This window comes from Scyliorhinus torazame, chromosome 1, assembly GCF_047496885.1.
Source record: "Scyliorhinus torazame isolate Kashiwa2021f chromosome 1, sScyTor2.1, whole genome shotgun sequence".
Lineage (NCBI taxonomy): Eukaryota > Metazoa > Chordata > Chondrichthyes > Carcharhiniformes > Scyliorhinidae > Scyliorhinus > Scyliorhinus torazame.
Window position 1 is genome coordinate 161,691,745 of NC_092707.1, and position 23,064 is coordinate 161,714,808.

At 44.8% G+C, this 23,064-nt stretch overlaps 1 protein-coding gene across 1 annotated transcript in view; it reads right to left on the reverse strand.

Moving 5' to 3' along the window:
- LOC140415807 (serine incorporator 1-like) overlaps window positions 1-22,508 on the reverse strand; it is a 57,235-nt gene extending 34,727 nt beyond the window's left edge. Inside the window, exons 1-3 of the mRNA XM_072501085.1 lie at window positions 22,340-22,508; window positions 2,862-3,023; window positions 623-810 (exon numbers count right to left, since the gene is read on the reverse strand). Coding sequence (XP_072357186.1) covers window positions 623-810; window positions 2,862-3,023; window positions 22,340-22,378 — 389 coding nt within the window. The 5' untranslated portion in view covers window positions 22,379-22,508. The remainder of the gene's footprint in view (window positions 1-622; window positions 811-2,861; window positions 3,024-22,339) is intronic.
- Between the last annotated feature and the right edge of the window lie 556 nt (window positions 22,509-23,064).

A 23,064-nucleotide genomic window follows, 5' to 3' on the forward strand; every position in this document is an offset into this window, starting at 1 on the left:
AGAGAGGGGCAGGCACAGAGAGAGGGGCAGGCACAGAGAGAGGGGCAGGCACAGAGAGAGGGGCAGGCACAGAGAGAGGGCAGACACAGAGAGAGGGACAGACACAGAGAGAGGGACAGACACAGAGAGAGGGACAGACACAGAGAGAGGGACAGACACAGAGAGAGGGACAGACACAGAGAGAGGGACAGACACAGAGAGAGGGACAGACACAGAGAGAGGGACAGACACAGAGAGAGGGACAGACACAGAGAGAGGGACAGACACAGAGAGAGGGACAGACACAGAGAGAGGGACAGACACAGAGAGAGGGACAGACACAGAGAGAGGGACAGACACAGAGAGAGGGACAGACACAGAGAGAGGGACAGACACAGAGAGAGGGACAGACACAGAGAGAGGGACAGAGAATGCGCAGATGCACTGGAAAGTGGGGGGGGAATATGTTCAAGAATTACACCAAAAACAGCATGCATTCTGGTGAAAACATTGTTGATGATGACATCACTGCTGATGTTAATGCACATATGTCACATGATCCAGACACTTCTCAAAAGCAGTCTCTTTAAAGTCACTGCTCAGATTATAATTAAACTGGTTTCTCCTGTTTGAAGTGGCTTACCCATTCTGCAGTCTGCCCCTCGGGTCTTTGCTGCTCTTCACTTGGATCATGATCAAAGTAAACAGGAAGAAGAAGCCAGCCAGACCAAAGCACATGCGATACACGGACTTGTAGCCCACAATGACATCACAGTTAACTTTCCCCTGAAGGAAGGGAATACTGGCTCCTCCTTCACAAAATCCAGGAATCTGCAAATAACAGATGTCAAAAAGTGTTACATGGAAACCTTGCATCACACCACTGACAATTGCTCTGATGATAAGCAGGGATGTAACTTGGGGGGAGAAGTGTTGGCATAGTGTTAATGGTACTCTGGACTAGTAGTCCAGAGGCACACGCAGATGTTCCGTGAATGGCAAGGAAAAGAGGTTCTACCCTGCCGCAAAAACCGCTAGAGGATAAAGCCTTTGGTTACAGCAATGCTAGACTGTGTACGGTAATCTTGAATCCACTTTATTCATTATTCATTTAGCACTACATCACAATGAAAAGACTCTCATTTTGTTCCCAGATGGTATTTGATCATCTCACCAAATGCTCAAATGTTCTCCAGTCTGACTAATTCAGATGCTTTTAATACTCTATTGTAGAGGAGATGCAGGCTAAACGGAGGTGCGTACCTTGCAGTGTCATAGGTATACATTAGTATGTGTTAGGGGTAAATCCATAAACAGCAAGAAAGTTCGTGAAATTACAAGAATTTGAACACAGAAACAGGCCATTTGGCCCAAGCAATCACCGCCAGTATTTATGCTCCACTCAAAATTTCCCCCACCCAAATCCAAATTCCATTTAACCCAACCAGCAATAAACTATTCCTTTCTTGTGCCCATTTATTTAGTTTCACCATCAAGATGTGTGTTATTTCAATTGGTTGCGATTTCCAAATTCTGACTCGAGTAAAAACGTTTTACCTGAATTCCTCACTAAAATCGTTAGTGGCTCTCTTTACTTACAGCACCAAGTCTTGGAAATTACAGTCTAACAAGTTTGGATAGGCAATTTCTTTTATAAATGGTAGACATTTGGGAGCGAGGGAGAGGTCAGAAATACAAAATTGTTATTTTAGCGTGCATGCATAATAATTCTTTGCCAGCAGTTTTAAATGGAGGTATTTACCTGTATTAAAAAAAGTCAAAAATTATGCATTTATACAATTATATTATGCAGCATAATTTTACAGCTACCTATATTATTAGGAATAATGGAATATACACCAGGATTTGCAGAAAGTCAGAAGAAGATCCAGGTAAAGATTTGAGAAACTCCATGATTACACAAGTCAAAACTCATGATCGGAGCATGAAAATAAGTATTTTGATGAGGACAAACATCAATCAGAGAATTACAAACCAATCAGTCCAACACTAGAAATCAGAGAAGACTAGTGGTCAATATCACTATTGACATTAGGAGAGAATGGAAGGATGGAAGGAGGGGAAGAGGGGGAAATGCAGAAGGAGGGAGAGACAAAAGGAGTGACGGAGTGAGAGACAGGGCGATTGGCCAAAGTGATACCATCTTGGGTCTCCCACAAACTCTTAAAATGAAAATTGTGATACGAGAGAAGCACATTCTGTTACATTCAATTCTAGAAATTCTATTGTTCAGTATCAAATACACCAAAACTCTCAGAAAGCATTTTTAAAATATGAAGACAATTCTCACATTAAAAACTTGCTTTGATACCAAACATTTTTACCAAGTGTTTCAATGTTACATACAAAGACAAGTATGCCAATATTGTGTAAATAAGTTTCTTTTATTTTTTTTAGAACCAAACAAATTTCTGCACCATACACCATGTGCCATTTAAAATACCTTATTTTCAAGAGAAGGTTGGCATACTGCAGGGAATGTAGGGCAGTGTAAGTGCCAAGAAGATTCCAATCCACAAAATGCTCAGTTGTGAAGATCAAATTAAACTGGTTTATATGTAAAAATACTAAACAGGAATATTATCTTGGCCTTAAAAAGTATGGATACTGTGAATGTTTCTCCTGAAATCTAATCTCCTTTCTTGAAAATATGACTTGTTGGGATAGGGTTCCACACTGCAGAATTCCCAACCTTATAATTTTTCATGATGCAAGGTCATTGGTTACACGGAGAATGGCTATTTTCAGTGAGGCATTTGGTAGGCTGCTGGCTTCCAACAAACCATATCTCAGCAAATCTTCAAGAAAGGAGGCGGAACTAAATTGGATGAAATATTATATATGTATTTAGATGAATTCACCTTCTTCAGTTGGGCCTCTATGCCTGGTGCTATCATGATGCAGGAAATAATTGTTCCTAGGAGTAAGAAGATGCCATAGGTAAGGCGAGTCACCACCGAGTTCTTGGTAGAGGGACAACAGCTACAAAGCAGGCATGATGCACCTCCACATAGACACGAGGCCTAAAATAGAAAATAATCAAAATTATAACTCAAAGCAACTTCCAATTTGTCTTCTCAACCAATAACATTCTAAAGTACCTTTAATGTAGAAAACAATGATGTGGAGATGCCAGCGCTGGACTGGGTGGGCACAGTAAGAAGTCTCACAACACCAGATTAAAGTCCAACAGGTTCATTTGAAATTATTTCATATAAACCTGTTGGACTTTAACCTGGTGCTGTGAGACTTCTTACTGTAGGAAACAAAAATACAGCATTTCACAGAAACTAAAATAGTCATTATGTTATACAGATAAAACACAATATAGATCTCAAATGGGCAGCACGGTGGCACAGTGGTTAGCACTGCTGCCTCACAGGTTCGATCCTGGCCCCAGGTCACTGTCAGTGTGGAGTTTGCACATTTTCCCTTTGTCTGCGTGGGTCTTACCTCCACAACCCAGAAAGATGAGGAGGCGGTGGTACAGTGATATTGTCACTGGACGAGAAATCAGAAACCCAGGTTAATGGCCTGGGGACCCAGGTTCGAATCCCGCCACTGCAGATGGTGAAATTTGAATTCAATAAAAATCTGGAATTAAAACTCTAATGACCATGAAACCATGGACGATTGTCGTACAAACCCACCTGGTTCACTAGTCCTTTAGGGAAGGGAATCTGCCATCCTTACCTGGTCTGGCCTACATAGGACTTCAGACCCACAGCAATGTGGTTGACTCTTAACTGCCCCCTCAATGGCAATTAGGGATGGGCAATAAATGCTGGCCCAGCCTGCAACGCCAACATCCCATGAACGAGGGGGAAAACACGCACGGTAGGTGGATTGGTCATGCTAAATTACCCCTTAATTGGAAAAGAAAATTAGGTACTCTAAATTTATATTTTAAAAAAATATAGATCTCAAATATCTTTTTTATTCCCTTCCTTCTTAATGAATTGCAATTAATCACCTTCCCAATACTTCATTTAAAACAAAACAAGGTTAAATATTTCTTTGTTCATCCTACGATTGCCATCTGCAGGTCACTTAAAATCCTAAAGACTTGCAACATCATATCTTAGTGCTTAAACTTGCCTGAAATGTGTCTAATCATTTGAGAAAAGGATCAAGAGAGGGAAGGAAGAAAGAGATGAACAGAGTGACTGTTTATTGCCACAAACGGCCCTTTCAAAATATTAGACCAGTAGAGAGTCTTATTTTGATATTTATTTATTTTATTTACAAAATCTCTGGCCCGAATTTAGAACTCAGAATAACAGTACTGACCATTGTCATGAGATAGCTTGGACAGCAACTTCCATATTCGATGAAAACCAGATATTGCAGGTTGAATTATCCTGCTTTTCCACAGGCTTAACTACAACAATGCCTCACCAATAGATTCATATAGAGATGTGAAGTTGGGTTACTTACCTACTGAACATGCCAGAAAAAAGTTAGGGTTAATAATCAAATTTTTTAAATGGCGATAAGTCATAATTGCTGCCAAACAACCACTTAGGCACTGGAAGTCTGATTTTACTCATGTGGAATCTCATTCCTTCAAAACATAAGAGTTGGAGATGCTAAAAAAAAAAAAAGGTTCTCTCGATCTCTCTCTCTCAATCTCATCTTTAATTTGCTTTCTGTAGATTATTTAATTTATACTCCCTGGATGTGTGTTTGCAAATTTCAGTGCAGATTTTTCACCCTGATTGGTGAAGAGGTACACCACTGTTTGCCCTTCTCCCACACCCCTGGGCACCTGTACAGATGTCCAATGACAGCAGGTCTCCACTCAAAATCCCTCAAAAACTCTATGGGACCTGTCAAAGTTCTTTATTTGCTGAAGGCACAGATGCTTGATGGGTGACAACGTCACATTTTTTCAGCTATAAGCTTGGTCAGACAGTCACCAAGTTATTCATTCACAGGGGCCAATACAAATAAGTCTGAACAAGTCCACACAATGCAGTTTCCAGCAGATGGAGAAAAAAAACTACGAAGCAACTCTTATCCGTTTTTCCTCCTGTTCCTGCAGACACCAAGACCAATCATAGCACATACAGCAACTATAACCACACACAGCACACAAGTGCCAGGCAATAACCATCTCCAACAAAATAAATGAACTCCCCCCCCTCGATATTCAGTGGCATTACCATCACAGAATCCCCCACCATCAATATCTTGGGGTTACCACTGATCAGGAACTGAACTGGACCAGCCATACAAATACTGTGTCTACAAGAGGTCAGAGGCTGGATACTGACCTCCTAACTCCCTAAAGCCTGTCCACCATCGACAAGAACATATCAGAAGTCATGGAATACTCACCACTTGGATGAGTGCAGTTCCAACAACATTCAACAAGCTCATCATGATCCAGGGCAGAATAGACCACATGATCAGCACCTCATTCACACCATCCATCAACACTGCACAGGAGCAGCAGTATGTACCCGGCAAAGCTCCTTCAAAATCCACAATCTCTACTATCTAGAATAACAGGGCAGCAGACTCATGAGAATACCACCACCTGCAAGTTCCTCTCGAAGCCACACACCATCCTGACCTGGAACTATATCATTGTTCCTTCACTGAATCAAAATTCTGGAACTCCCTCCCTCCCACCAAACATGATGGATGGACCTACACCACATAATATAATAATAACCATTTATTGTCACAAGTATGAAGTTGCTGTGAAAAGCCCCTATGAACCAGTGGTTCAAGAAGGCAGTTCAACACCACCTGCTCAAGGGCAATTAGGGGTGGGCAATAATTGCTGGCCTGCCAGCGATGTTCAAATCCCAAGAATGAATAATAAAGAAAAGATTTGGAACAAGCCTGGTGTCCATGTTCTCTGAATCAAACTTACTAACCATGAATCAGAGGAAAACGTCCAACTGATTAGAGCATAACCAACAAAGTTGCATAAAGAAAGAGAAAGAATGAAACAAAAATTAAGGAACATTATGAATATATTTTTAAGATATTAAGATTTGGAATATTGCAGACCACATAATCCCTAAAGCAGATAAGACTCTGTCCTTGGTATTAAGGCCCAATTAAATTAAATGTTTTTCAATTAGTTATCATACCAAGATGATGGATAATTAGCATACGAGAAACAACAGCATGAGAGAAAGGTGACAGCACTTTCTGAAAGTTCTTTCATCAATAAATCCCCCTTACTATTCTCTGCATTATTTTAAAGACAAACAAAGTGATGAATAACCTGCTCTCAGCTTGGTCTAAATTACTCTCCAGCCAACTGGTATGAACACAAATGCAAGGTGACAAACTGACTGTATGCAAGCCATGGCCATAAAGCCACATCCCAGTGCTCGAATCAAACTTCAATGATACATCAGTAACAGGTAAACCCTGTACTACACAGAAGCACAAACACAGGTAAGCACGAGTAGGTATATCTTAAGTGTACATTCTCAAAATTAATACTCAGTTCTGTAGAATTCACATCTTTACGTAGAATTCACATATTTTTCCCAAAGTCCCAAAACATTAATTTCATTTGTCTATACTGGCCAAGTCCAAATTTCAACATGTCAATTTCAGACCTTTCAATGCAGTTTTTGTTTTCCAAGTTCTTTCTCAGTCCAGGGACTAGAGTTTAGAAAAATGTGATGTGATCTCATTGAAATACAAAATTCTTACAGGGCTCACTCAGCAGGATCGATGCAGAAAAGATGTCTGACCTTGGGGGAAGGGCAGAAGGTGGTGGATCTTTGGAGTTCGATCAAAAGACACAGGAGCAGACGTAGGCCTCTTAGCCCATCGTATCTGCCCCGGCGTTCAATGAGATCATGGCTGATCTGTTACAATCGTCAACTCCACTTTCCTGCCTTATCCCAATCACCCTTAATAACCTTACGGATTAAAAATCTGTGCTTCAGGCCTTGAATATACGTAGTGCTCTCTCTCTGTGGTAAAGAATTTCATAGATTCACCACCCTCTGAGAAAAGAAAATCCTCGTTTCTCGTCTTAAATGGGCAACACCTTACACTTGGATTGTGCCCTCGGATCCTAGCCTTTCCCACAAGAGGAAACAACTTCTCAGCATCTACCCTGTCAAGCCCCTAAGAATCCTATATGCGTCAATAAGGTCACCTCTCATTCTTCTGAACTCCAATGAGTACAGGCCTACCCTCCTCAACTTCTCCAGATAAGAAAATCCCCATCAAACCTAGTGAACCTTCTCTGGACTGCCTTCAATAAGTATTCCAGGTGTGGTCTAATGAGTGCCTTGTACAGTTTGGGCAGGACTTCAATTTGTATTCTATTCCCTTTGAAATAAAGGCCAACATTCCATTTGCTTTCCCAATTACCTAAACTTGCATGCTAATTTTTTGTGATTTATGCACAAGGACCCCAATCCCTCTGTGCTGCAGTCTTTTTCCATTTAAATAATATTCAGCACCTTTATTCTTGCTGCCAAAGTACATAACTTCACATTTTACTACAATATATTCCATCTACTAGGTTTTTTCCCACTCAGCTGACTTGTCGATATGCCTCCATAGACTAGTGTGTGTCATCCTTACCTCTTGCCTTCCCACCTATTTGTGTGGCATCCATAAACTTGGCATTTGTGCATTCACTTCCCTCGTCCGAGTCATTAATATATATTGCAAATAATTGGGGCCTCAGCACGGATCCCTGTGGCACTTTAGTAGTTACAGTTTGCTGTCCTAAAAATGCTGCTCTTAGCCCAACTCTGTCTTCTGTCAAGTTAGCCAATCCTCTCGTCATGCTAACATACTAACCCCAACACCATGGACTGTTACCTTATTATGTAACCTTTTGTGTGGTACCATATCAAATACTTTTTGAAAATCCAAGTAAACTACATCTACTGGTTCCCCTTCATCTACCACACTCATTACCACCTCAAAAAGATCTAATAAAATTGTCAGGCATGATTTCCCCTTCATGAAGGCATGCTGACTTGGCTTGATCATATTATGTATTTCTAAATGCTCTGCTATTACATTCTTTATGATGGACTCTAATATTATCCGAATGACAGAAGTTGAACTAGCTGGCCTATAGTTAATTATTTTTTGAACAAAGATATTACATTGGCAGTTTTCCAATCCTCTGTGACTTTTACAGAATTTAAGGATTCTTGGACAATTATCACCAGTACATCCACTATCTCAGTAGCTATTTCCTTAAATACCCTGGGATGCAACCCATCAGGTCCAGGAGACTTATCGGCCTTTAGCCCCATTCGTTTCCCTGGTACTTTTTCCCCTAGTTATTGTATTTATTTCCAACCCCAACGCTTCTACCTCTTGATTATTTTTAATGTTATTAGTGTCTTCCACCGTGAAGACTAATGCAAAGTATTTGCTTAACTTCTCTGCCATTTCCTGGTTCCCCATTATTATTTCTCCTGTCTCATTCTCTAAAGGGCCTACGTTCACTTTGGCCTCTCTCTTCCTTTATATATTTTTTGAAAGAAACTCTTGCTGTCCATTTTTATATAGTTCTCTACGTCGGAGAGGTCACAGAGTACATTGAATACAGAGATCGATAGAATTCTAGATATTAAAGACACCAAGCAGTATAGGGGTAGTGCGGGGAAATGATGTTGAGGTAGAAGATCGGGTATGATCTAGACAAACTGCAGAGCAGACTAAGGGGACTGGATCGCCAACTACTGTTCCTATTTTGAATTGAATTAAGCATTTGCACAAATGAACAAATACAAAATTGTGTGCATACTCTGACGAACAACATTTGAACTGCACAAGCTTCACATAAAATCTTCACTTTCTCAGGGCTCAGTGTAATTACCCAAAATAATCACTGGATTGTGATGGATAAAGAATTTGCATTTATAAAGTGCCTCATCATCTCTCTCTTTCAAAGCCACACAGCTAAGTCTTCATTAAAACCTCTTTTTCAACCTCAAAATATCACCTATCGTCAACTCAGAAACCTTGAACTATGCTTTTATCACATCATGACTGGGCCATCTCAATCCTCACCTTCTCTAAAAACAAGAAACAGCAGGAGTAGGCCACAGTACCACTGCGCCCCCCCCCCCCCCCTCCTGCAGGTAATTAAGTCTTTACAGGTCCGGATGGAGCAGCTGGAGAGAGGGATAATCACAGGTTAAAGAGGTGTGAATTGTTTCAAGCCAGGACAGTTGGTAGGATTTCACAAGCCCAAGCCAGATGGTGGGAGGTGAATGTAATGCAACACGAATCCAAGGTCCCGGTTGAGGCCGTACTCACGTGTGCGGAACTTGGCTAGAAGTTTCAGCTCAGCGATTCTGCATTGTCGCGCATCCTGAAGGCCGCTTTGGAGAACACTTACCCGAAGATCAGAGGCGGAATGCCCTTGACTGCTGAAGTATTCCCCGATTGGAAGGGAACATTCCTGCCTGGCAATTGTCGCATGATGTCCGTTCATCCATTGTCACAGTGTCTGCATGGTCTTGCCAATCTGTGCTCACCCCAGTCCAACGCTGGCATCTCCACTTCATAAAACCATGCTGACAATGATGGATTGAGCTTGGTCTTTCCAAATGTTCAGACATCTCTTCCTTAATGATTGATTCCAGCAACTTCCCCACCAAGCTAACCTACAGTTTCCTACTTTTTGCCTTTCTCCTTATTTGAATTGGAGAGTTACATTAGCAGGTTTCCAATTCACCGGGACCTTTCCAGAATCCAGGTAATTTGGAAATATCATAACCAATGCATCCACTTTCTCTGCTGCCACCTCCTTTAATATCCTAGGGTGCAGGCCATCATGTCCCAGAGACTTATCTTCCTTTAGTCCCATTAATTTATTCAATACCTTCTCTCTAGGTGATGGTTATTGCTCCAAGTTTCTCGGCATTAACTGCAGTTCTTGGAAAAAATTTATTATCCTCCACCGTGTAGACACAGGCAAAATATTGATTCAGTGCCTCCGCCATCTAGTGTTCCCCATTATTACCTGATCATGGCTGATCTTTTACCTAAACTCCACCTTCCTACCCAATCAATATTGAGAATCATAGAATGATTGCCGCATAGGAAGCCATTCTGCCCATTGTGTCCACACCTGTTCTCTGCAAGAGTAACTCAGTTAGTCTCATATTCACACCCTTCCCCTGCAGCCCTGTAAATTCTCTCTTCAGGTGTTAATCCAATATCCCTTTTTTTGAAAACTCTAACTGTTATCTGCCTCTATCACATTCTCAGAGCGTACAACCCAGATCCTAACCACTCGCTGCGCAAAAAACTTTTTCTCATCTGGCCTTTATTTTGCCAATCACCTTAAATCGGTATCCTCTGGTTACTAACCCTCCCTTCCACCAATGGAAACGGTTTCTCTCTTTCTACTCGATCAACACCCCTAAACGATTTTGAATAAGTCAATTAAATCTTTTCTCAACCCTCCCTTCCCAAAAGAACAACCACCCCAGTTTCTCCAATCTATCCACATAACCGAAGAGCTTCATCCTTGGAACCATTCTTGTAAATCTTATCTGCACTTTCTCCAAATCCTTCTAAATTGCCTTGGCTTCTTTAGTGTCCAAAGACTTATCAATCTTGCTGGCGGCGAAAATACTAAACAATGGAGCATCCCCAACCCTCTGGAGTTGAAAATTCAAAACACTTACAACCTTCTGAGTAAAGAAATTTCTTCTCATTTCAGTCCTAAATTATCAACCCTTATTTCTTGATCCCCCAAGTCACAGACACTGCAGTCAGGGGAAATGAACCCCTCAGCCTTTACCCTGTCAAGCCCTATAAGAATTGCATGATTCAGTGAGCTCACCTTAATTTTTTGGAATTCCAAAGAATATAGATCAATTCTCAATTTATTTTATGGAAGAAATCATACTTGCATTCACCAATTCTAAGACTACAACAAGCAAACACACACATCTTCACCAACACTTAAGGCCCCCCATTGCTTGTGCCAACAACAAACTCCATCAGCTTTGTGTGTTCCACAGAATTTACTTCAAGATTCTGGTCCTCAGCAAACTCCTCACACCGCCCGCATTGCAGTCTAATCCCATAAGCGTGCACGCACCCTTTTATCAACACAGCTCTCCTTTTATTCTTAAGACCATAAGACATAGGAGCAGAATTAGGCCACTCGGCCCATCGGGTATGCTCCGCCATTCAATCATGGTTGATATTTTTCTCATCCCCATTCTCCTGCCTTCTCCCCACAACCCCGGTACCCCTTATTAACCAAGAACCTATCTATCTGCCTTAAAGACACTCAGTGATTTGGCCACCAGTCTTCTGCGGCAAAGAGTTCCACAGATTCACCACCCTCTGGCTGAAGAATGTCCTCCTCATCGCTGTTTTAAAGGATCATCCCTTTCGTCTGAGATTGTGTCCTCTGGTTCTAGTTTTTCCTACAAGTGGACACATTCTCGCCACGTTGACTATGTCCAGGCTTCGCAGTATCCTGCAAGTTTCTTCGCATCCTCTGCCCTTTTACAGATACATCTTCAATCTTTAATGCAGACATCTGAAGTATTCTCCTTCAGTATCTTTGCACACTACTGAATCATTTGCTTTACAGTTACATTGCCCATCTCCTCCACAATCTCCCCATCCCCTCCGCTCAGTGTCTACTTATTAGTTAAATCAGTGTAGCACTCCTATATCTTTACATAACTAACACAAAGGAAATGCAAGTTACTGTTATGTGGACAAAAAGAGCAAGTATTTCGTCCAGCAAAACCAAAAAAGACAGATGTAGCAATACCCACATCAATGAAGTGCCAGCATAGATTATGGGGGCGATTCTCCGATATTGAGGCGAAGTGTTTGCACCGTCGTGAACGTCGCCGCATTTCACAACGGCGCAAACAGGGCCCGGTCACGACCTATTCTGGCCCCCATAGGGGGCCAGCACGGCGCTGGAGTGGTTCACGGCGCTCCAGCGCTCTTACGCGGTGCCAAATGTGCGCCGCGCCAACCTGCGCAGTTGGGGCAGCCCAATCCTGCGCATGCGCGGGGAACATCTTACGCACGCCGGCTCACCAACATGGAGCCGGTGTTCTGGGGCTGCGCGCGGCGACTGTGGGAGGAAACCGGAACACCCGGAGGAAAACCACACAGACACGGAGAGAAAATGCAAACTCCACCCAGTCACCCGCGGCCGGAATTGAACCCAGGTTTATGGAGCTGTGAGGCAGCAGTGCTAACCACTGTGCCACCCACTTACGTTTACAGAAAAGAACAAGACCATACTGTGAATATATAACGAAGAAAGCAGGACGAAGGACAGAAAAAAAGCCATCACACGCCATAATGAGCTGATGGTTGGTCAGACGAGGGTGTTGCAGAGGACAATGGGTCTTGATTGAATCATCCTGAATAAACAGGAGTATAAATTATCCCATTAACAACTTGGCGTCTGGGTGGGACAAATGCCAGTTGTGGGTATATACCTATGATTTAATGCTAACATACCAGTATAAAGAAAGGAACATCAGAACAGATCCTCGGCGATAACCTGGGAGCCTCCAGGCACATCCACGGCAAGAAGGGACCCTGGGTTTTGAAGCTGAGACGACATCCACATCAAGTGATTGTAGCCAAGCCAGCCCCCTTCATGAAGTGCGGGTAAAACCTAAAGTGCAGCTGTGAGTCTGAGTCTTACTTTGTTGAGTGAGAGAATTGTGAATAAAATTGCGTTAAACCATGAATCTGTTTTGTCCTTTGTTCATCTCACAAGAGGACTTGGGTAAAACTTTTGATTAATATACTAGTCGAAGTATCTGAGGTTTTACAGATACAACACTTTTGATTCAGAATGTCAGCAGCTGGGTTTGAAGTTGGGAATCATTTCAACCATTAGAGCCGAGCTCACCAATAATATTTATTTTTACTCAATGTGATCTACACTGAACAGTCCCAGTTAACGTCTCTTCACAGTAGCCTTACACAAATGAAGCTTGTGGCTTTCCCAGACTAGCAGTGCTCCGAATACTACACTTTTGTTGAAAATAAAAAAACACAATTTTAATACTGATGGCTTGCACTTTGTCTGGGGAATGCAGGTCCATTGAGTCTGTCTTTCAAAACATTGGAACAAGCACGATTGGCCTCCTTCTCTGCGGCAACAAAAAGTTAGGGAAATACATAAAATTAGAGTTCTGATCGAGAAGTAGGAAAAGTAGTAAAATTCCCAAATATTAAAAGTTAATCTAAATTTTCTCCTTTGTACTGCTACTCCAATGTGGTCAAAACTGAAATTTAGTTCAAAAATAAAATCTGGAAATAAAAAGCTGACATCAGTAAAAATGACCATGAAATTGTCAGTCAGTCACAAAATTCAACAGGCTTAATGTCCTTCAGGAACAAACTACTACTACCTCCCAGCTTCCATGCAACTCCCACACCAATGTAATTGACTCTTAACTCCCCTGTGAAACAGCCTTAAATACCATTCTGTTGTCACTTTGTTCCCGACAGATCAAGTCGAGTCCACGGTCACCTTCTTAGGACAACTAGGGATGGACAATAAATGCCAGTTTTTCCAGCAAAGCCCATAGTCAAAGAATGTTTTTTACAAATTGATTTTGTTCCGTAGCCCAGTGGAAGTTTAGAATGAATGCACCAGTTTTTTTAAGTGTGCATTTATGCTACAAGTTTAAGAGGATAACCACCTTTCAAAATAAATGCCGCTTCGCTGTTCAAAGCTAAGAGTGAGAATGCTCATTATTTGGTACCATGTAATTAATCTGAAAAGCAGGAGACAAGTGAAATTTTATTTAATTCAAACTTGGTGGATTTTATTATTGTCACTCGATTGTGAACATTTGATCCTCACATTGAATCGGTGTTTTCAACGTGGGAGTCGTGTCCTGCGGGTGGGTCGAGGTATTAAAAAACAGGTCACCAAAAATGATCCTCAAAGATTGCCTGATCTTTTTCTCCCTGGTAGATTTTTTATTTCCTTAAACTAATCATGTTCAATGAAAAAAAAGTGTAAATTCATACAGTTAAGTTTCATACCTAGCCAATACACAATACACTGAACCAATCGCACAAGCTTCATAAAAATGTTGGAAATTGACTTCCGGTGGCGGCCATGGAGTGAGTGGTCACACATTTGGTAATTCCCGCTCAAGGTGGATTTTTTTGGTCTTTTCCTACCCCAAGTGCACAGTATTTGAAGGCAAAAGGTACAGGAGTGCCTGGGGAAGATAATACCCCCCTGGTGTGGTTGGATCGGCGGATAAGGAGTGGTGCAAAGAAAGAGCAGTGGGAACAGGAGAGTCTTCATGGTGCGCCATAGGAAGAGATGGCGAAGGACAAAGAGGGTGCCAAGTGATCGACAGAGCAGTTGGTACAGAGCTCCTGAACAATAAGTTTTGGCAACAGAGGAAAGAGGCCCTGGAAGACCTAGCCAAGGTGGTGGAACCGCTGATATCTGTAAGTTGAGCAGAGGCTGGAGTCCCAGGGTCAGGCGATCCAGAAGAAGTGGAGGAGGCGGTGGGGGAGCACAAGGAGCAGTTGGCCTCGATGGTGGCAGAGGTGGGAGTGATGCGGGAGAGCCTGAACCTCGGGAGTAGTTTTGTATGCTTTCTAAGTGTTTTGTGGTGGGTTTTCTGGGGTATTTTCTTCAGGGGGAAACAACGATGGCGAGTGTGCCTTTAGGGGTTGACGGTTGGGTTGGTTGGCTGGGGGAGCTGGAGGAAGGAAGGGTGATTGGAAGCTTTGGATAGGGGTCTAGCTGGGTGGGTGAGTTAACAGGAGCGAGGTGGGGGGGGGGGGTTGCCAGGAGGAAGGCGTGAGGGTGGGGAAGGAGTTGGTTCCTTGGCCCGGGGGGGGGGGGGGGGGGGGGGGGGGGGGGGGGCAGGACACCAACGGAGGTTTGGGAGATTAAGGGCGAAGGGGTTTTCACACCGGGTGTACACTCGGATTGATTCCTTTGTGTTAGAAAAGATCTTGCTGGCAGGAGTGGTTGTTAGACATGACATTGCTGGCAGGAATACTCAAGTATTCAGCGATTGTTGTTTCCGACCATGCGCCGCATTGGGTGGATCTGCAGGTGGCCCGTAAAGAGGGGGGCTGTGGGTTGCTGGTGGATGAGGTGTGTGAGCGGGTGAGGGTTGCCATTTGGGCTACGTGGAGGCAGAATGACACAGAACAATTCAGCCACACAGGGAGAAAATGGAGCGGGAGGAGAGGGCTAGACTGGTGGACGTGATTTTGAGGGTGGACAGGAGATATTCGGAGGCAGGGTTGTTGAAGGAGAGGCAGAGGCTCCAGATGGAGTTTGGACTACTTTCTACACGGAAGACAGTGAGGCAGCTACAGAGGGCCAGAGAGGCAGTGTGCGAGTATGGGGAAAAGGTGAGTAATATGTTGGCCCATCAGTTGAGAAAGCAGGAGGTGGCGAGGGAGATCGGTAGCGTTAGGGATGAGGGCAAGGTGCTGATGGACCCGGGGTGGGGGAATGGAGTGTTCGAGGTATTTTATAGGAGGGTCTACAAGTCGGAGCCCCCAACCGGGGAGGGGGGGGGATGCGGCAGTTTGTGGATGGGTTAGAGCTTCCCCAAAGTGGAGGAGGGGCTAGTTCAGGGACTGGGGGCCCCAACTGGGCTGAGGGAGGTGATGAATGGTATGGGGACGATGCAGGCAGGGAAGGCTCCAAGGCCAGATAGGTTCCCGGTAGAGTTTTATAAAAGGTTTGGGGCGGACCTGGGGCCACTACTGGTGAGGGCATATAATGAAGCAAGGGAGAGGGAGGAACTCCCCCCCCGCTCATTGTCGCAGGCTTCCATCTCCTGGATTTTGAAGAGGGGCAAGGACACGGAGCAGTGAAAGTTGTATCGCCCAATATCACTATTGAAAGTGGACGGCAAGTTATTGGCAATGTTGTTGGCATTGTGAATTGAGGACTGTGTCCTGGGGGTGATAGGCGAGGAACAGACAGGTTTTGTGAAGGGTAGGCAGTTGACGGCAAATGTGAGGAGGCTACTCAATGTAATTATGATGCTTTTGAAGGGGCAGGGTGAGGAGGTAGTGGTGGCGATGGACGCGGAGAAGGCGTTTGATCGAATGGAGTGGGAGTATTTTTTGCTGGAGGTGCTGGTCTGGTTCGGGTTCAGGCGGGGGTTTGCGGACTGGGTCAGGCTGCTATAGAAGGCACCGGTCGTGAGCGTGCAGACAAATCGAGTGAGTTTGGGGTACTTCGGGCTGCATCGTGGGACGAGTCAGTGGTGCCCACCTCTCCCCATTGCTTCTTGCCTTGGCGATAGAGCCGCTGGCAATGGTGCTTAGGCCATCGAGGAGAGGGATTGAACCGGTGGTTGGGGGGGGGGGGGGGGGGTGGAAAGAGTGGAAAGAGTCATCGAGCACAGGGTCTCATTGTCTGCGGATGACCTCTAATAAATTTCAGACCCTGTGAGCAATATCTGAGGCATCATGGAGATCCTGGGGGAATTTAGCCAGTTATCGGGATACAAATTAAACATGGGAAAGAGTGAAGTGTTCCTGATTTGAGGCCAGGAAAGGAGACACGAGAAGTTGCCTTGCAGGGTGGTGGGGGCGAGTTTCAGGTATTTGGGTATTCAGGTGGCGCAGGTTAAAAACTGAACTTGGCTCGGCTGGTGGTGCAGATGAAGGGGGATTTTAAAAAGGCGAGATGTGCTGCCACTGTCAGGGCGAGTGCAAACACTGAAAATGATGGTGCTGTCGAGGTTTCTGTTTATATTTCAGAACCACCCAATTTTTGTTTCCAAGTCTATTTTTAGGAAGGTCAACGGGCTGATCTCTGGGTTTGTGGGCGGGGAAGACCCCGTGGATCTGGCAGGCTCTTGGAGCGGGGCGGGGTGGGGGGGGGCCTGACGTTGCCGAATATGAATAACTATTATTGGTTGCCGAATTTTGCTATGGTCAGTAAATGGGCTGTGGGGGAGGGGTCGGTGTGGGAGGCGGCATTGTGCAAGGTTATGTGTTCGAGGGCTTTGTTGTTGATGCCTTTACCGTTCTCGCCGACCAGGTACTCAGCGAGCACAGTGGTAGTATCAGCCCAAAAGAGTGTGGGGGCAGCATCTGGGATATTAAGCGTAAATGGGAGGAGGAGCTGGGAGCTGAGACGTGGTCGGAAGCAAAAGCGACCTCGTCATGTGCGAGGTTAAGCCTCATCCAGTTTAAAGTGGTACATAGGGCTCATATGACGGTGGCGAGGGCAAGTAGATACTTTGCGGGTGTAGAAGATAGGTGTGGGCAGTGTGTGTGTGTGTGTGTGTGTGGGGGGGGGGGGGGGCACAAATCACGTCCGCATGTTTTGGATGTGCCTGAGATTGAGGGTTCTGGCAGGGGTTCTCGGGCGTGGTGGGTGTGGAAGTGGTTCAGAGTCCAGAGGTGGAGTGTCAGAAGACCTGGGAGTCCAAGGAGTGACAGAGGCCGCTGTTTTGGCCTTTGCCTCCCTGATAGCCCGGAGACGGATTTTGCTAGGGTGGCGGTATTCAGCGCCGCCGAAAGCGGGAGTGTGGGTGAGCGACCTGGCAGAATTCCGGAGGCTGGAGAAAGTCAAATTTGCTTTGAGGAGTTCGGCAGAGGGGTTCATCCGGAGGTGGAAGCCACGTATTGATTTCTTTAAGGCGATTTGAAGGGTCAGCAAGGGGGGGTGGGGCAAGGGGTCAAAATGGAGAATGCGGTATGCGAGGTGGGGTTGGCATTAGGACAGCAAGTGGGGTGTGGTTGTTTATTGAATTGTTTTGTGAAAATGCCTTGAATACAAATATGAAGTTAGTGAGCCTTCTTTAATGTGCCACATAGTACACTCACAACTAAGGTCAGACTTTGTGGAGTTAGGGGAAGTAGCAAACGGGATACAAATTTGGCTACGAACCAAAAAGATTATGGGTTAAAAGATAGTTACTCAGGCTGAGAATAGGTGGTATGTAGTGGAACACAACGATTGGTGCCAGGGCCACTGTTGTTCTCCATTGTACTTCCAATTTCTGAGTCAAGTCAATGTTAAAATTTTAACACTACACTTGATTTGGGGCTATGATTAATACAGAGGAGGTCTGTGACAAATTCAGGATGAACAGGTCTGCAATTGGCAAATGCACTGCAATATCGGTAAGTGTGAGGCGGTACATTTTGCTTGGGGAATAAGGAGATCACATACAGCTTGAAAAACTAGTGTACAAGATGGAGCAGACGAAAGGTCCACAAATTACAAAAAAATAATGACAGATTAATAAAACCATTTAAGATAACAGTATTGGGAAGTTTGTTTTCAGAGTGATGAAATTGAAAAGCAGAGAAACATAGAAAGATAGAAAATAGGAGGCCAGTTGGCCCTTTGATTCTGCGCCACCATGCATTATGATTGTGGCTGAGCAGCAGCACGGTGGCGCAGTGAGTAGCACTGCAGCTTCACGGCGCCGAGGTCCCAGGTTCGATCCCGGCTCTGGATCATTGTCCATGTGGAGTTTGCACATTCTCCCAGTGTTTGCGTGGGTTTCGCCCCCAAAACCCAAAGATGTGCAGGCTAGGTAGATTGGCCATGCTAAATTGCCCCTTGGAAAAATGAATTGGGCACTCTAGATTGTGGCTGATCATCAAGTTCAATACCCTGACCATGCCTTCCCCCCCCCCCCCCCCCATATCCCTCAATTCCTTTAGCCCCAAGACCTATATCTAATTACTTCTTGAAATTATACAATGTTTTGGACTCAACTACTTTCTGTGGTAGTGAATTCCACAGATTCACCACTCTCTGGGTGAAGAAATTTCTCCTCACCCCAGTCCTCAAAAGGTTTACCCCTTAGTCTCAAACTATGACCCCTAGTTCTGGAATCCCCCACCATTAGGAACATTCTTTCTGAATCTACCCTGTCTAATCCTGTTAGAATTTTGTAAGTTATGAGGTTCACTCACTCTTCTAAACTTCAATGAATATAATCCTAACCGATTTAGTCTCTCCTCATATGACAGTCCCAGGACCCGTTTTGGTAAGCCTTTGCTGCACTCCCTCCATAATAAGAACATCCTTCCTCAGATAAAGACACCAAAACTGGACACAATACTCCAGGTGTGGCCTCACCAATGCCCGATACAATTTCAGTAAAATATCTCTATTCCTACACAAATCCTCTTGCTATGAAGGCCAACATACCATTTGCCTTTATTGCACGCTTACTTTCAGCTACTGATGCACAAGGACACAAAGTTTCACTGAGTAGCCACCTCTCTCAATTTACACCCATTCAAATAATAATCTGCCTTCCTATTTTTGCTACCAAAATGGATAACATCACATTTATCCACAATATACCGCATCTGGCATGCATACGCCCGCTCACTCAGCCTGTCCAAATTCTGCTGAAGCATCTTTGCACCCTCCTCACAGCTCAGCCTCCCACCCAACTTTGTATCATCTGCAAATTTGGAGGTCCAAATCATTAATATATAATGTGAACAGTTGGGGTCCTAACACAGATCCCTGCGGTACCCCGCTAGTCACTGCCTGACAATCAGAAAAAGACCCATTTATTCCAACCTTTTGCTTCCTGTCTTCTAACCAGCTTTGTCCATCTCAAGATACTACCCGCAATCCCAACAATTATATTAAGTTATAAAAGTTTTAAGTTGGGATGCAGTACTGCTGCTTCATGCCGCCGAGGACCCGGGTTCGATCCCCGCTCCAGATCACTGTCCGTGTGGAGTTTGCCCATTTCCCTCGTGTCTGCATGGATCTCACCCCCACAACCCAAAAAGATGTCCATGGTAGGTGGATTGGCCACGTTAAATTGCCCCTTAATTGAAAAAAAGAATTGGGTACTCTAAATTTAAATAAAAAGTTGCATAGAATTTTAATTAGACCATGCTTGGGAGTATTCCGTACAGTTCGACATTATAAAAATAGAGGCACAGAAGGTTCAAAATTGATTCATTAGGATGATATCAGAATGACGTTGTTATACTTCAGGAAATCTTAAAACAGGTTGGGGCACTTTTCACTAGAGAATTTAAAAAACTGAAGCTGTGATCTGATAAAGATCTTATGATAGAGCAAAGGTTTCCTTCTGCAGTAGAAACCAGAACACCTATGAACATAAAAATATCACTAATAAACCAAACAGAGAATTCAGAAGAAACATCCTGACCCAGAGAATGGAACTCATTGCCACCCAAATTGATGAGGCGATGAACATTGACAGATTGAACACAGGCAAGGAACTGTTAGACCGGTTTCCACACTGGAAACACTATATTTGATAAAATTTTGGGGAGTTGAGGAGGTGGTGGAGTAGTGGTATTGTCCTGGACTAGTAATCCAGAGACACAGGGTAATGCTCTGGGGCCAAGGATTAAAATTTCACCAGGGCAGATGGTGGAATTTGAATTCAATAAAAACTGGAATTAAAAAGAAGTTTAATGACAACCATGAAACACTGGACTGGATTCTCCATTATTGAGACTATGTACCCATGTCAAAACAGCAGAGTTTTACTCCTGAAAATCCAGGAAAAAAGTGACACGAGTGAATTCATAGCACTGCAGGGGGCTAGCAGGGACCCGGAGTAAATCTAGTAGCTTTTGCTGCAGATACAGGCCCCCGCACCACCGGGTCAGAGGCCGCAGATGCGCACGTCGGTGGCCTCCAGCGGCCGTGCCGTGCTCCATGGCAGACTCGGACCGCGGAGCTGGACCCGACGCTGAAACCCCACACAAGCATGCTCTGGCCACCTAGAAGGACCCCCTCTGGCCTCCGATCATCCCGCCCTCGACCAGGGCAGCCACGGACTGAGTCCACAGCTGCCATGCAAGTACCCCGACCGGCAATACCAGGTTAGTTTCACGCCGTCGGGTACTCGGCCGGTCGCGGGCGGAGGCAGTCAAAGCGGGTGACGCGGCTTTTCTTTGCCCGGAGAATCGTCAAACCGACGCCGGGCACAATTTCATCATTAAACTGGATTCTCCGCCCCACCGCCGGCCGCAATTTCGACTTCGGGATGCAGAGAATCCAGCCCATTGTCTTTGGCTGACACGGTGGCACAGTGGCTAGCACTGTTGCTTCACAGCTCCAGGGTCCCAGGTTCAATTCCCGGCTTGGGTCACTGTGTGTGCAGAATCTGCACATTCTCCCCATGTCCGCGTGGGTTTCCTCTGGATGCTCCGTTTCCTCCCACAATCCAAAGATGTGCAGGATAGATGGATTGGCCATGTAAATTGTCCTTTGTGTCCAAAAAAAAAAAAGGTTAGGTGGGGTTATGGGAATAGGGTGGATGTGTGGGCTTAAGTAAAGTGCTCTCTCTGAGGGCCAGTACAGACTCGATGGACCAAAGGGCCTTTTCACACAGTGTTGATTCAATTAAATCATAACCTATTCAAGTAAATGAATAATTCAAACAAAATAATTTTGTACCATGAAAAATTAATTTAGCACGATAACCCAGTTATAATTAAACACTCAACATGCAGGGAGATCTAGGCCACTCTACTGACGGAGTGGGGGTGGCACAGAGAGAAAGAGAGATAAAATCACTCAAATAAGTCCTGGATTGAAGCAATACAGGGCTGAATCCCAAACCTCATGACTCAGCTGCAGATGTCAGACATCTGCTATCGGGAGGAAAACAGGGGCAGTAAATAAGATTACGTGAGCTGCAACCATGAGCAGTGTTTACAAGTCAGGAACAACATGGGCTTACTCCAACAAGTACCCTTCATAACCAGGAAGAGCGTGAGCGTCCCTTTAAAAGGGCACAAGCCTCGTGTTGCGAAACTAAGCACCTGACCGATGATGCCAATCTTACAACTACACGATTTGGGCTACACAAAAAAAAAATAACAACCCCTTATTCATCCGCAAATACTTCCACAGAATATAATCCCAAAACGTTTTTACTTAAAACCGGTTAAAAAAAAAAGTTACAAAAATTTCAAATAATTCACAAAAACATGAAGTGGGAACCGAAGCTGGTCTGAGACCAACACCCTCAAACAGGAAGTGAAAGATTAGTTTCAAACATAAAAACAACTTCAGTTCAACTGTACGAATTCCCAGTTCCTGGGGAGAAATCTGATAATTAGATGCAGCTTTAAAAAAAAAGAGATAAGGAGGTATTGCTGTCAACATGAGGGGGAATGTCAGGGCTGTGATTTATGGTCACCAAAAGCAAACCCAAAGCCACTTCAACACACAGATCTATTGTTAGGATCAAAGCCAACGTGCCATATCCTGGAGCCGAATACGAGTGAAGGTTGACAGGCCTGGTCAGAGGAGGGAGAGGAGCCCCGGGCTGGAGTAGAACAAGGAGCCGAATGCCCCTGAGAGAGTATCCCCGCGGTTAATGGTACTCACACAGCTGGCCAGGGAGCAGATTGCAAGGCAGGCTCCCATGGTGACGGATCCCGAGCTCTGAACCTCTGAGCCGCTGAGACGACACCCTCACCACCCGTCGCTCTTCCCGGTTTCTGTTGCCCGAGCTTCACTCGGCAGCGTCCGGGTTCTGTTTACCTGGCCCCGCTCGGCTCTTTCCGGCGTCGCTCGGCTCTCTCCGGAAACACTCGGCAGCGCCCGAGTTCGCCCTCATCTCGGACTCAACAGCGCCGCTGCCAGGCGGCCATGATGTGGAGATGCCGGCGTTGGGCTGGGGTGAGCTCAGTAAGAAGTCTTACAACACCGGGTTAAAGTCCAACAGGTTTGTTTCGAGTCACGAGCTTTCGGAGCGCTGCTCCTTCCTCAGGTGAATGAAGGAGGAAAGAGCAGTGCTCTGAAAGCTGGTGATTCCAAACAAACCTGTTGGATTTTAACCTGGTGTTGTAAGACTTCTTACTGCCAGGCAGGGAGGACCGCTCGCCGTTATGACACTGCACACGGCCGCCTCGGGGCTTGGAGGACCTCTGCCCAAATACTCTTCCAATCATGGAAAGGCAATCTGGCACAATCCAGATTAACCTGTTCATCCTCACATTTATCTGAGTCGAAAGCTTTATGTTGAGGTGCCACTCCAGAAGCCGGAGGCCACAATCAACACTGACACTCCAGTCCAGTGAAGATGCCACATCTCACAGCTGAGGCTTTAA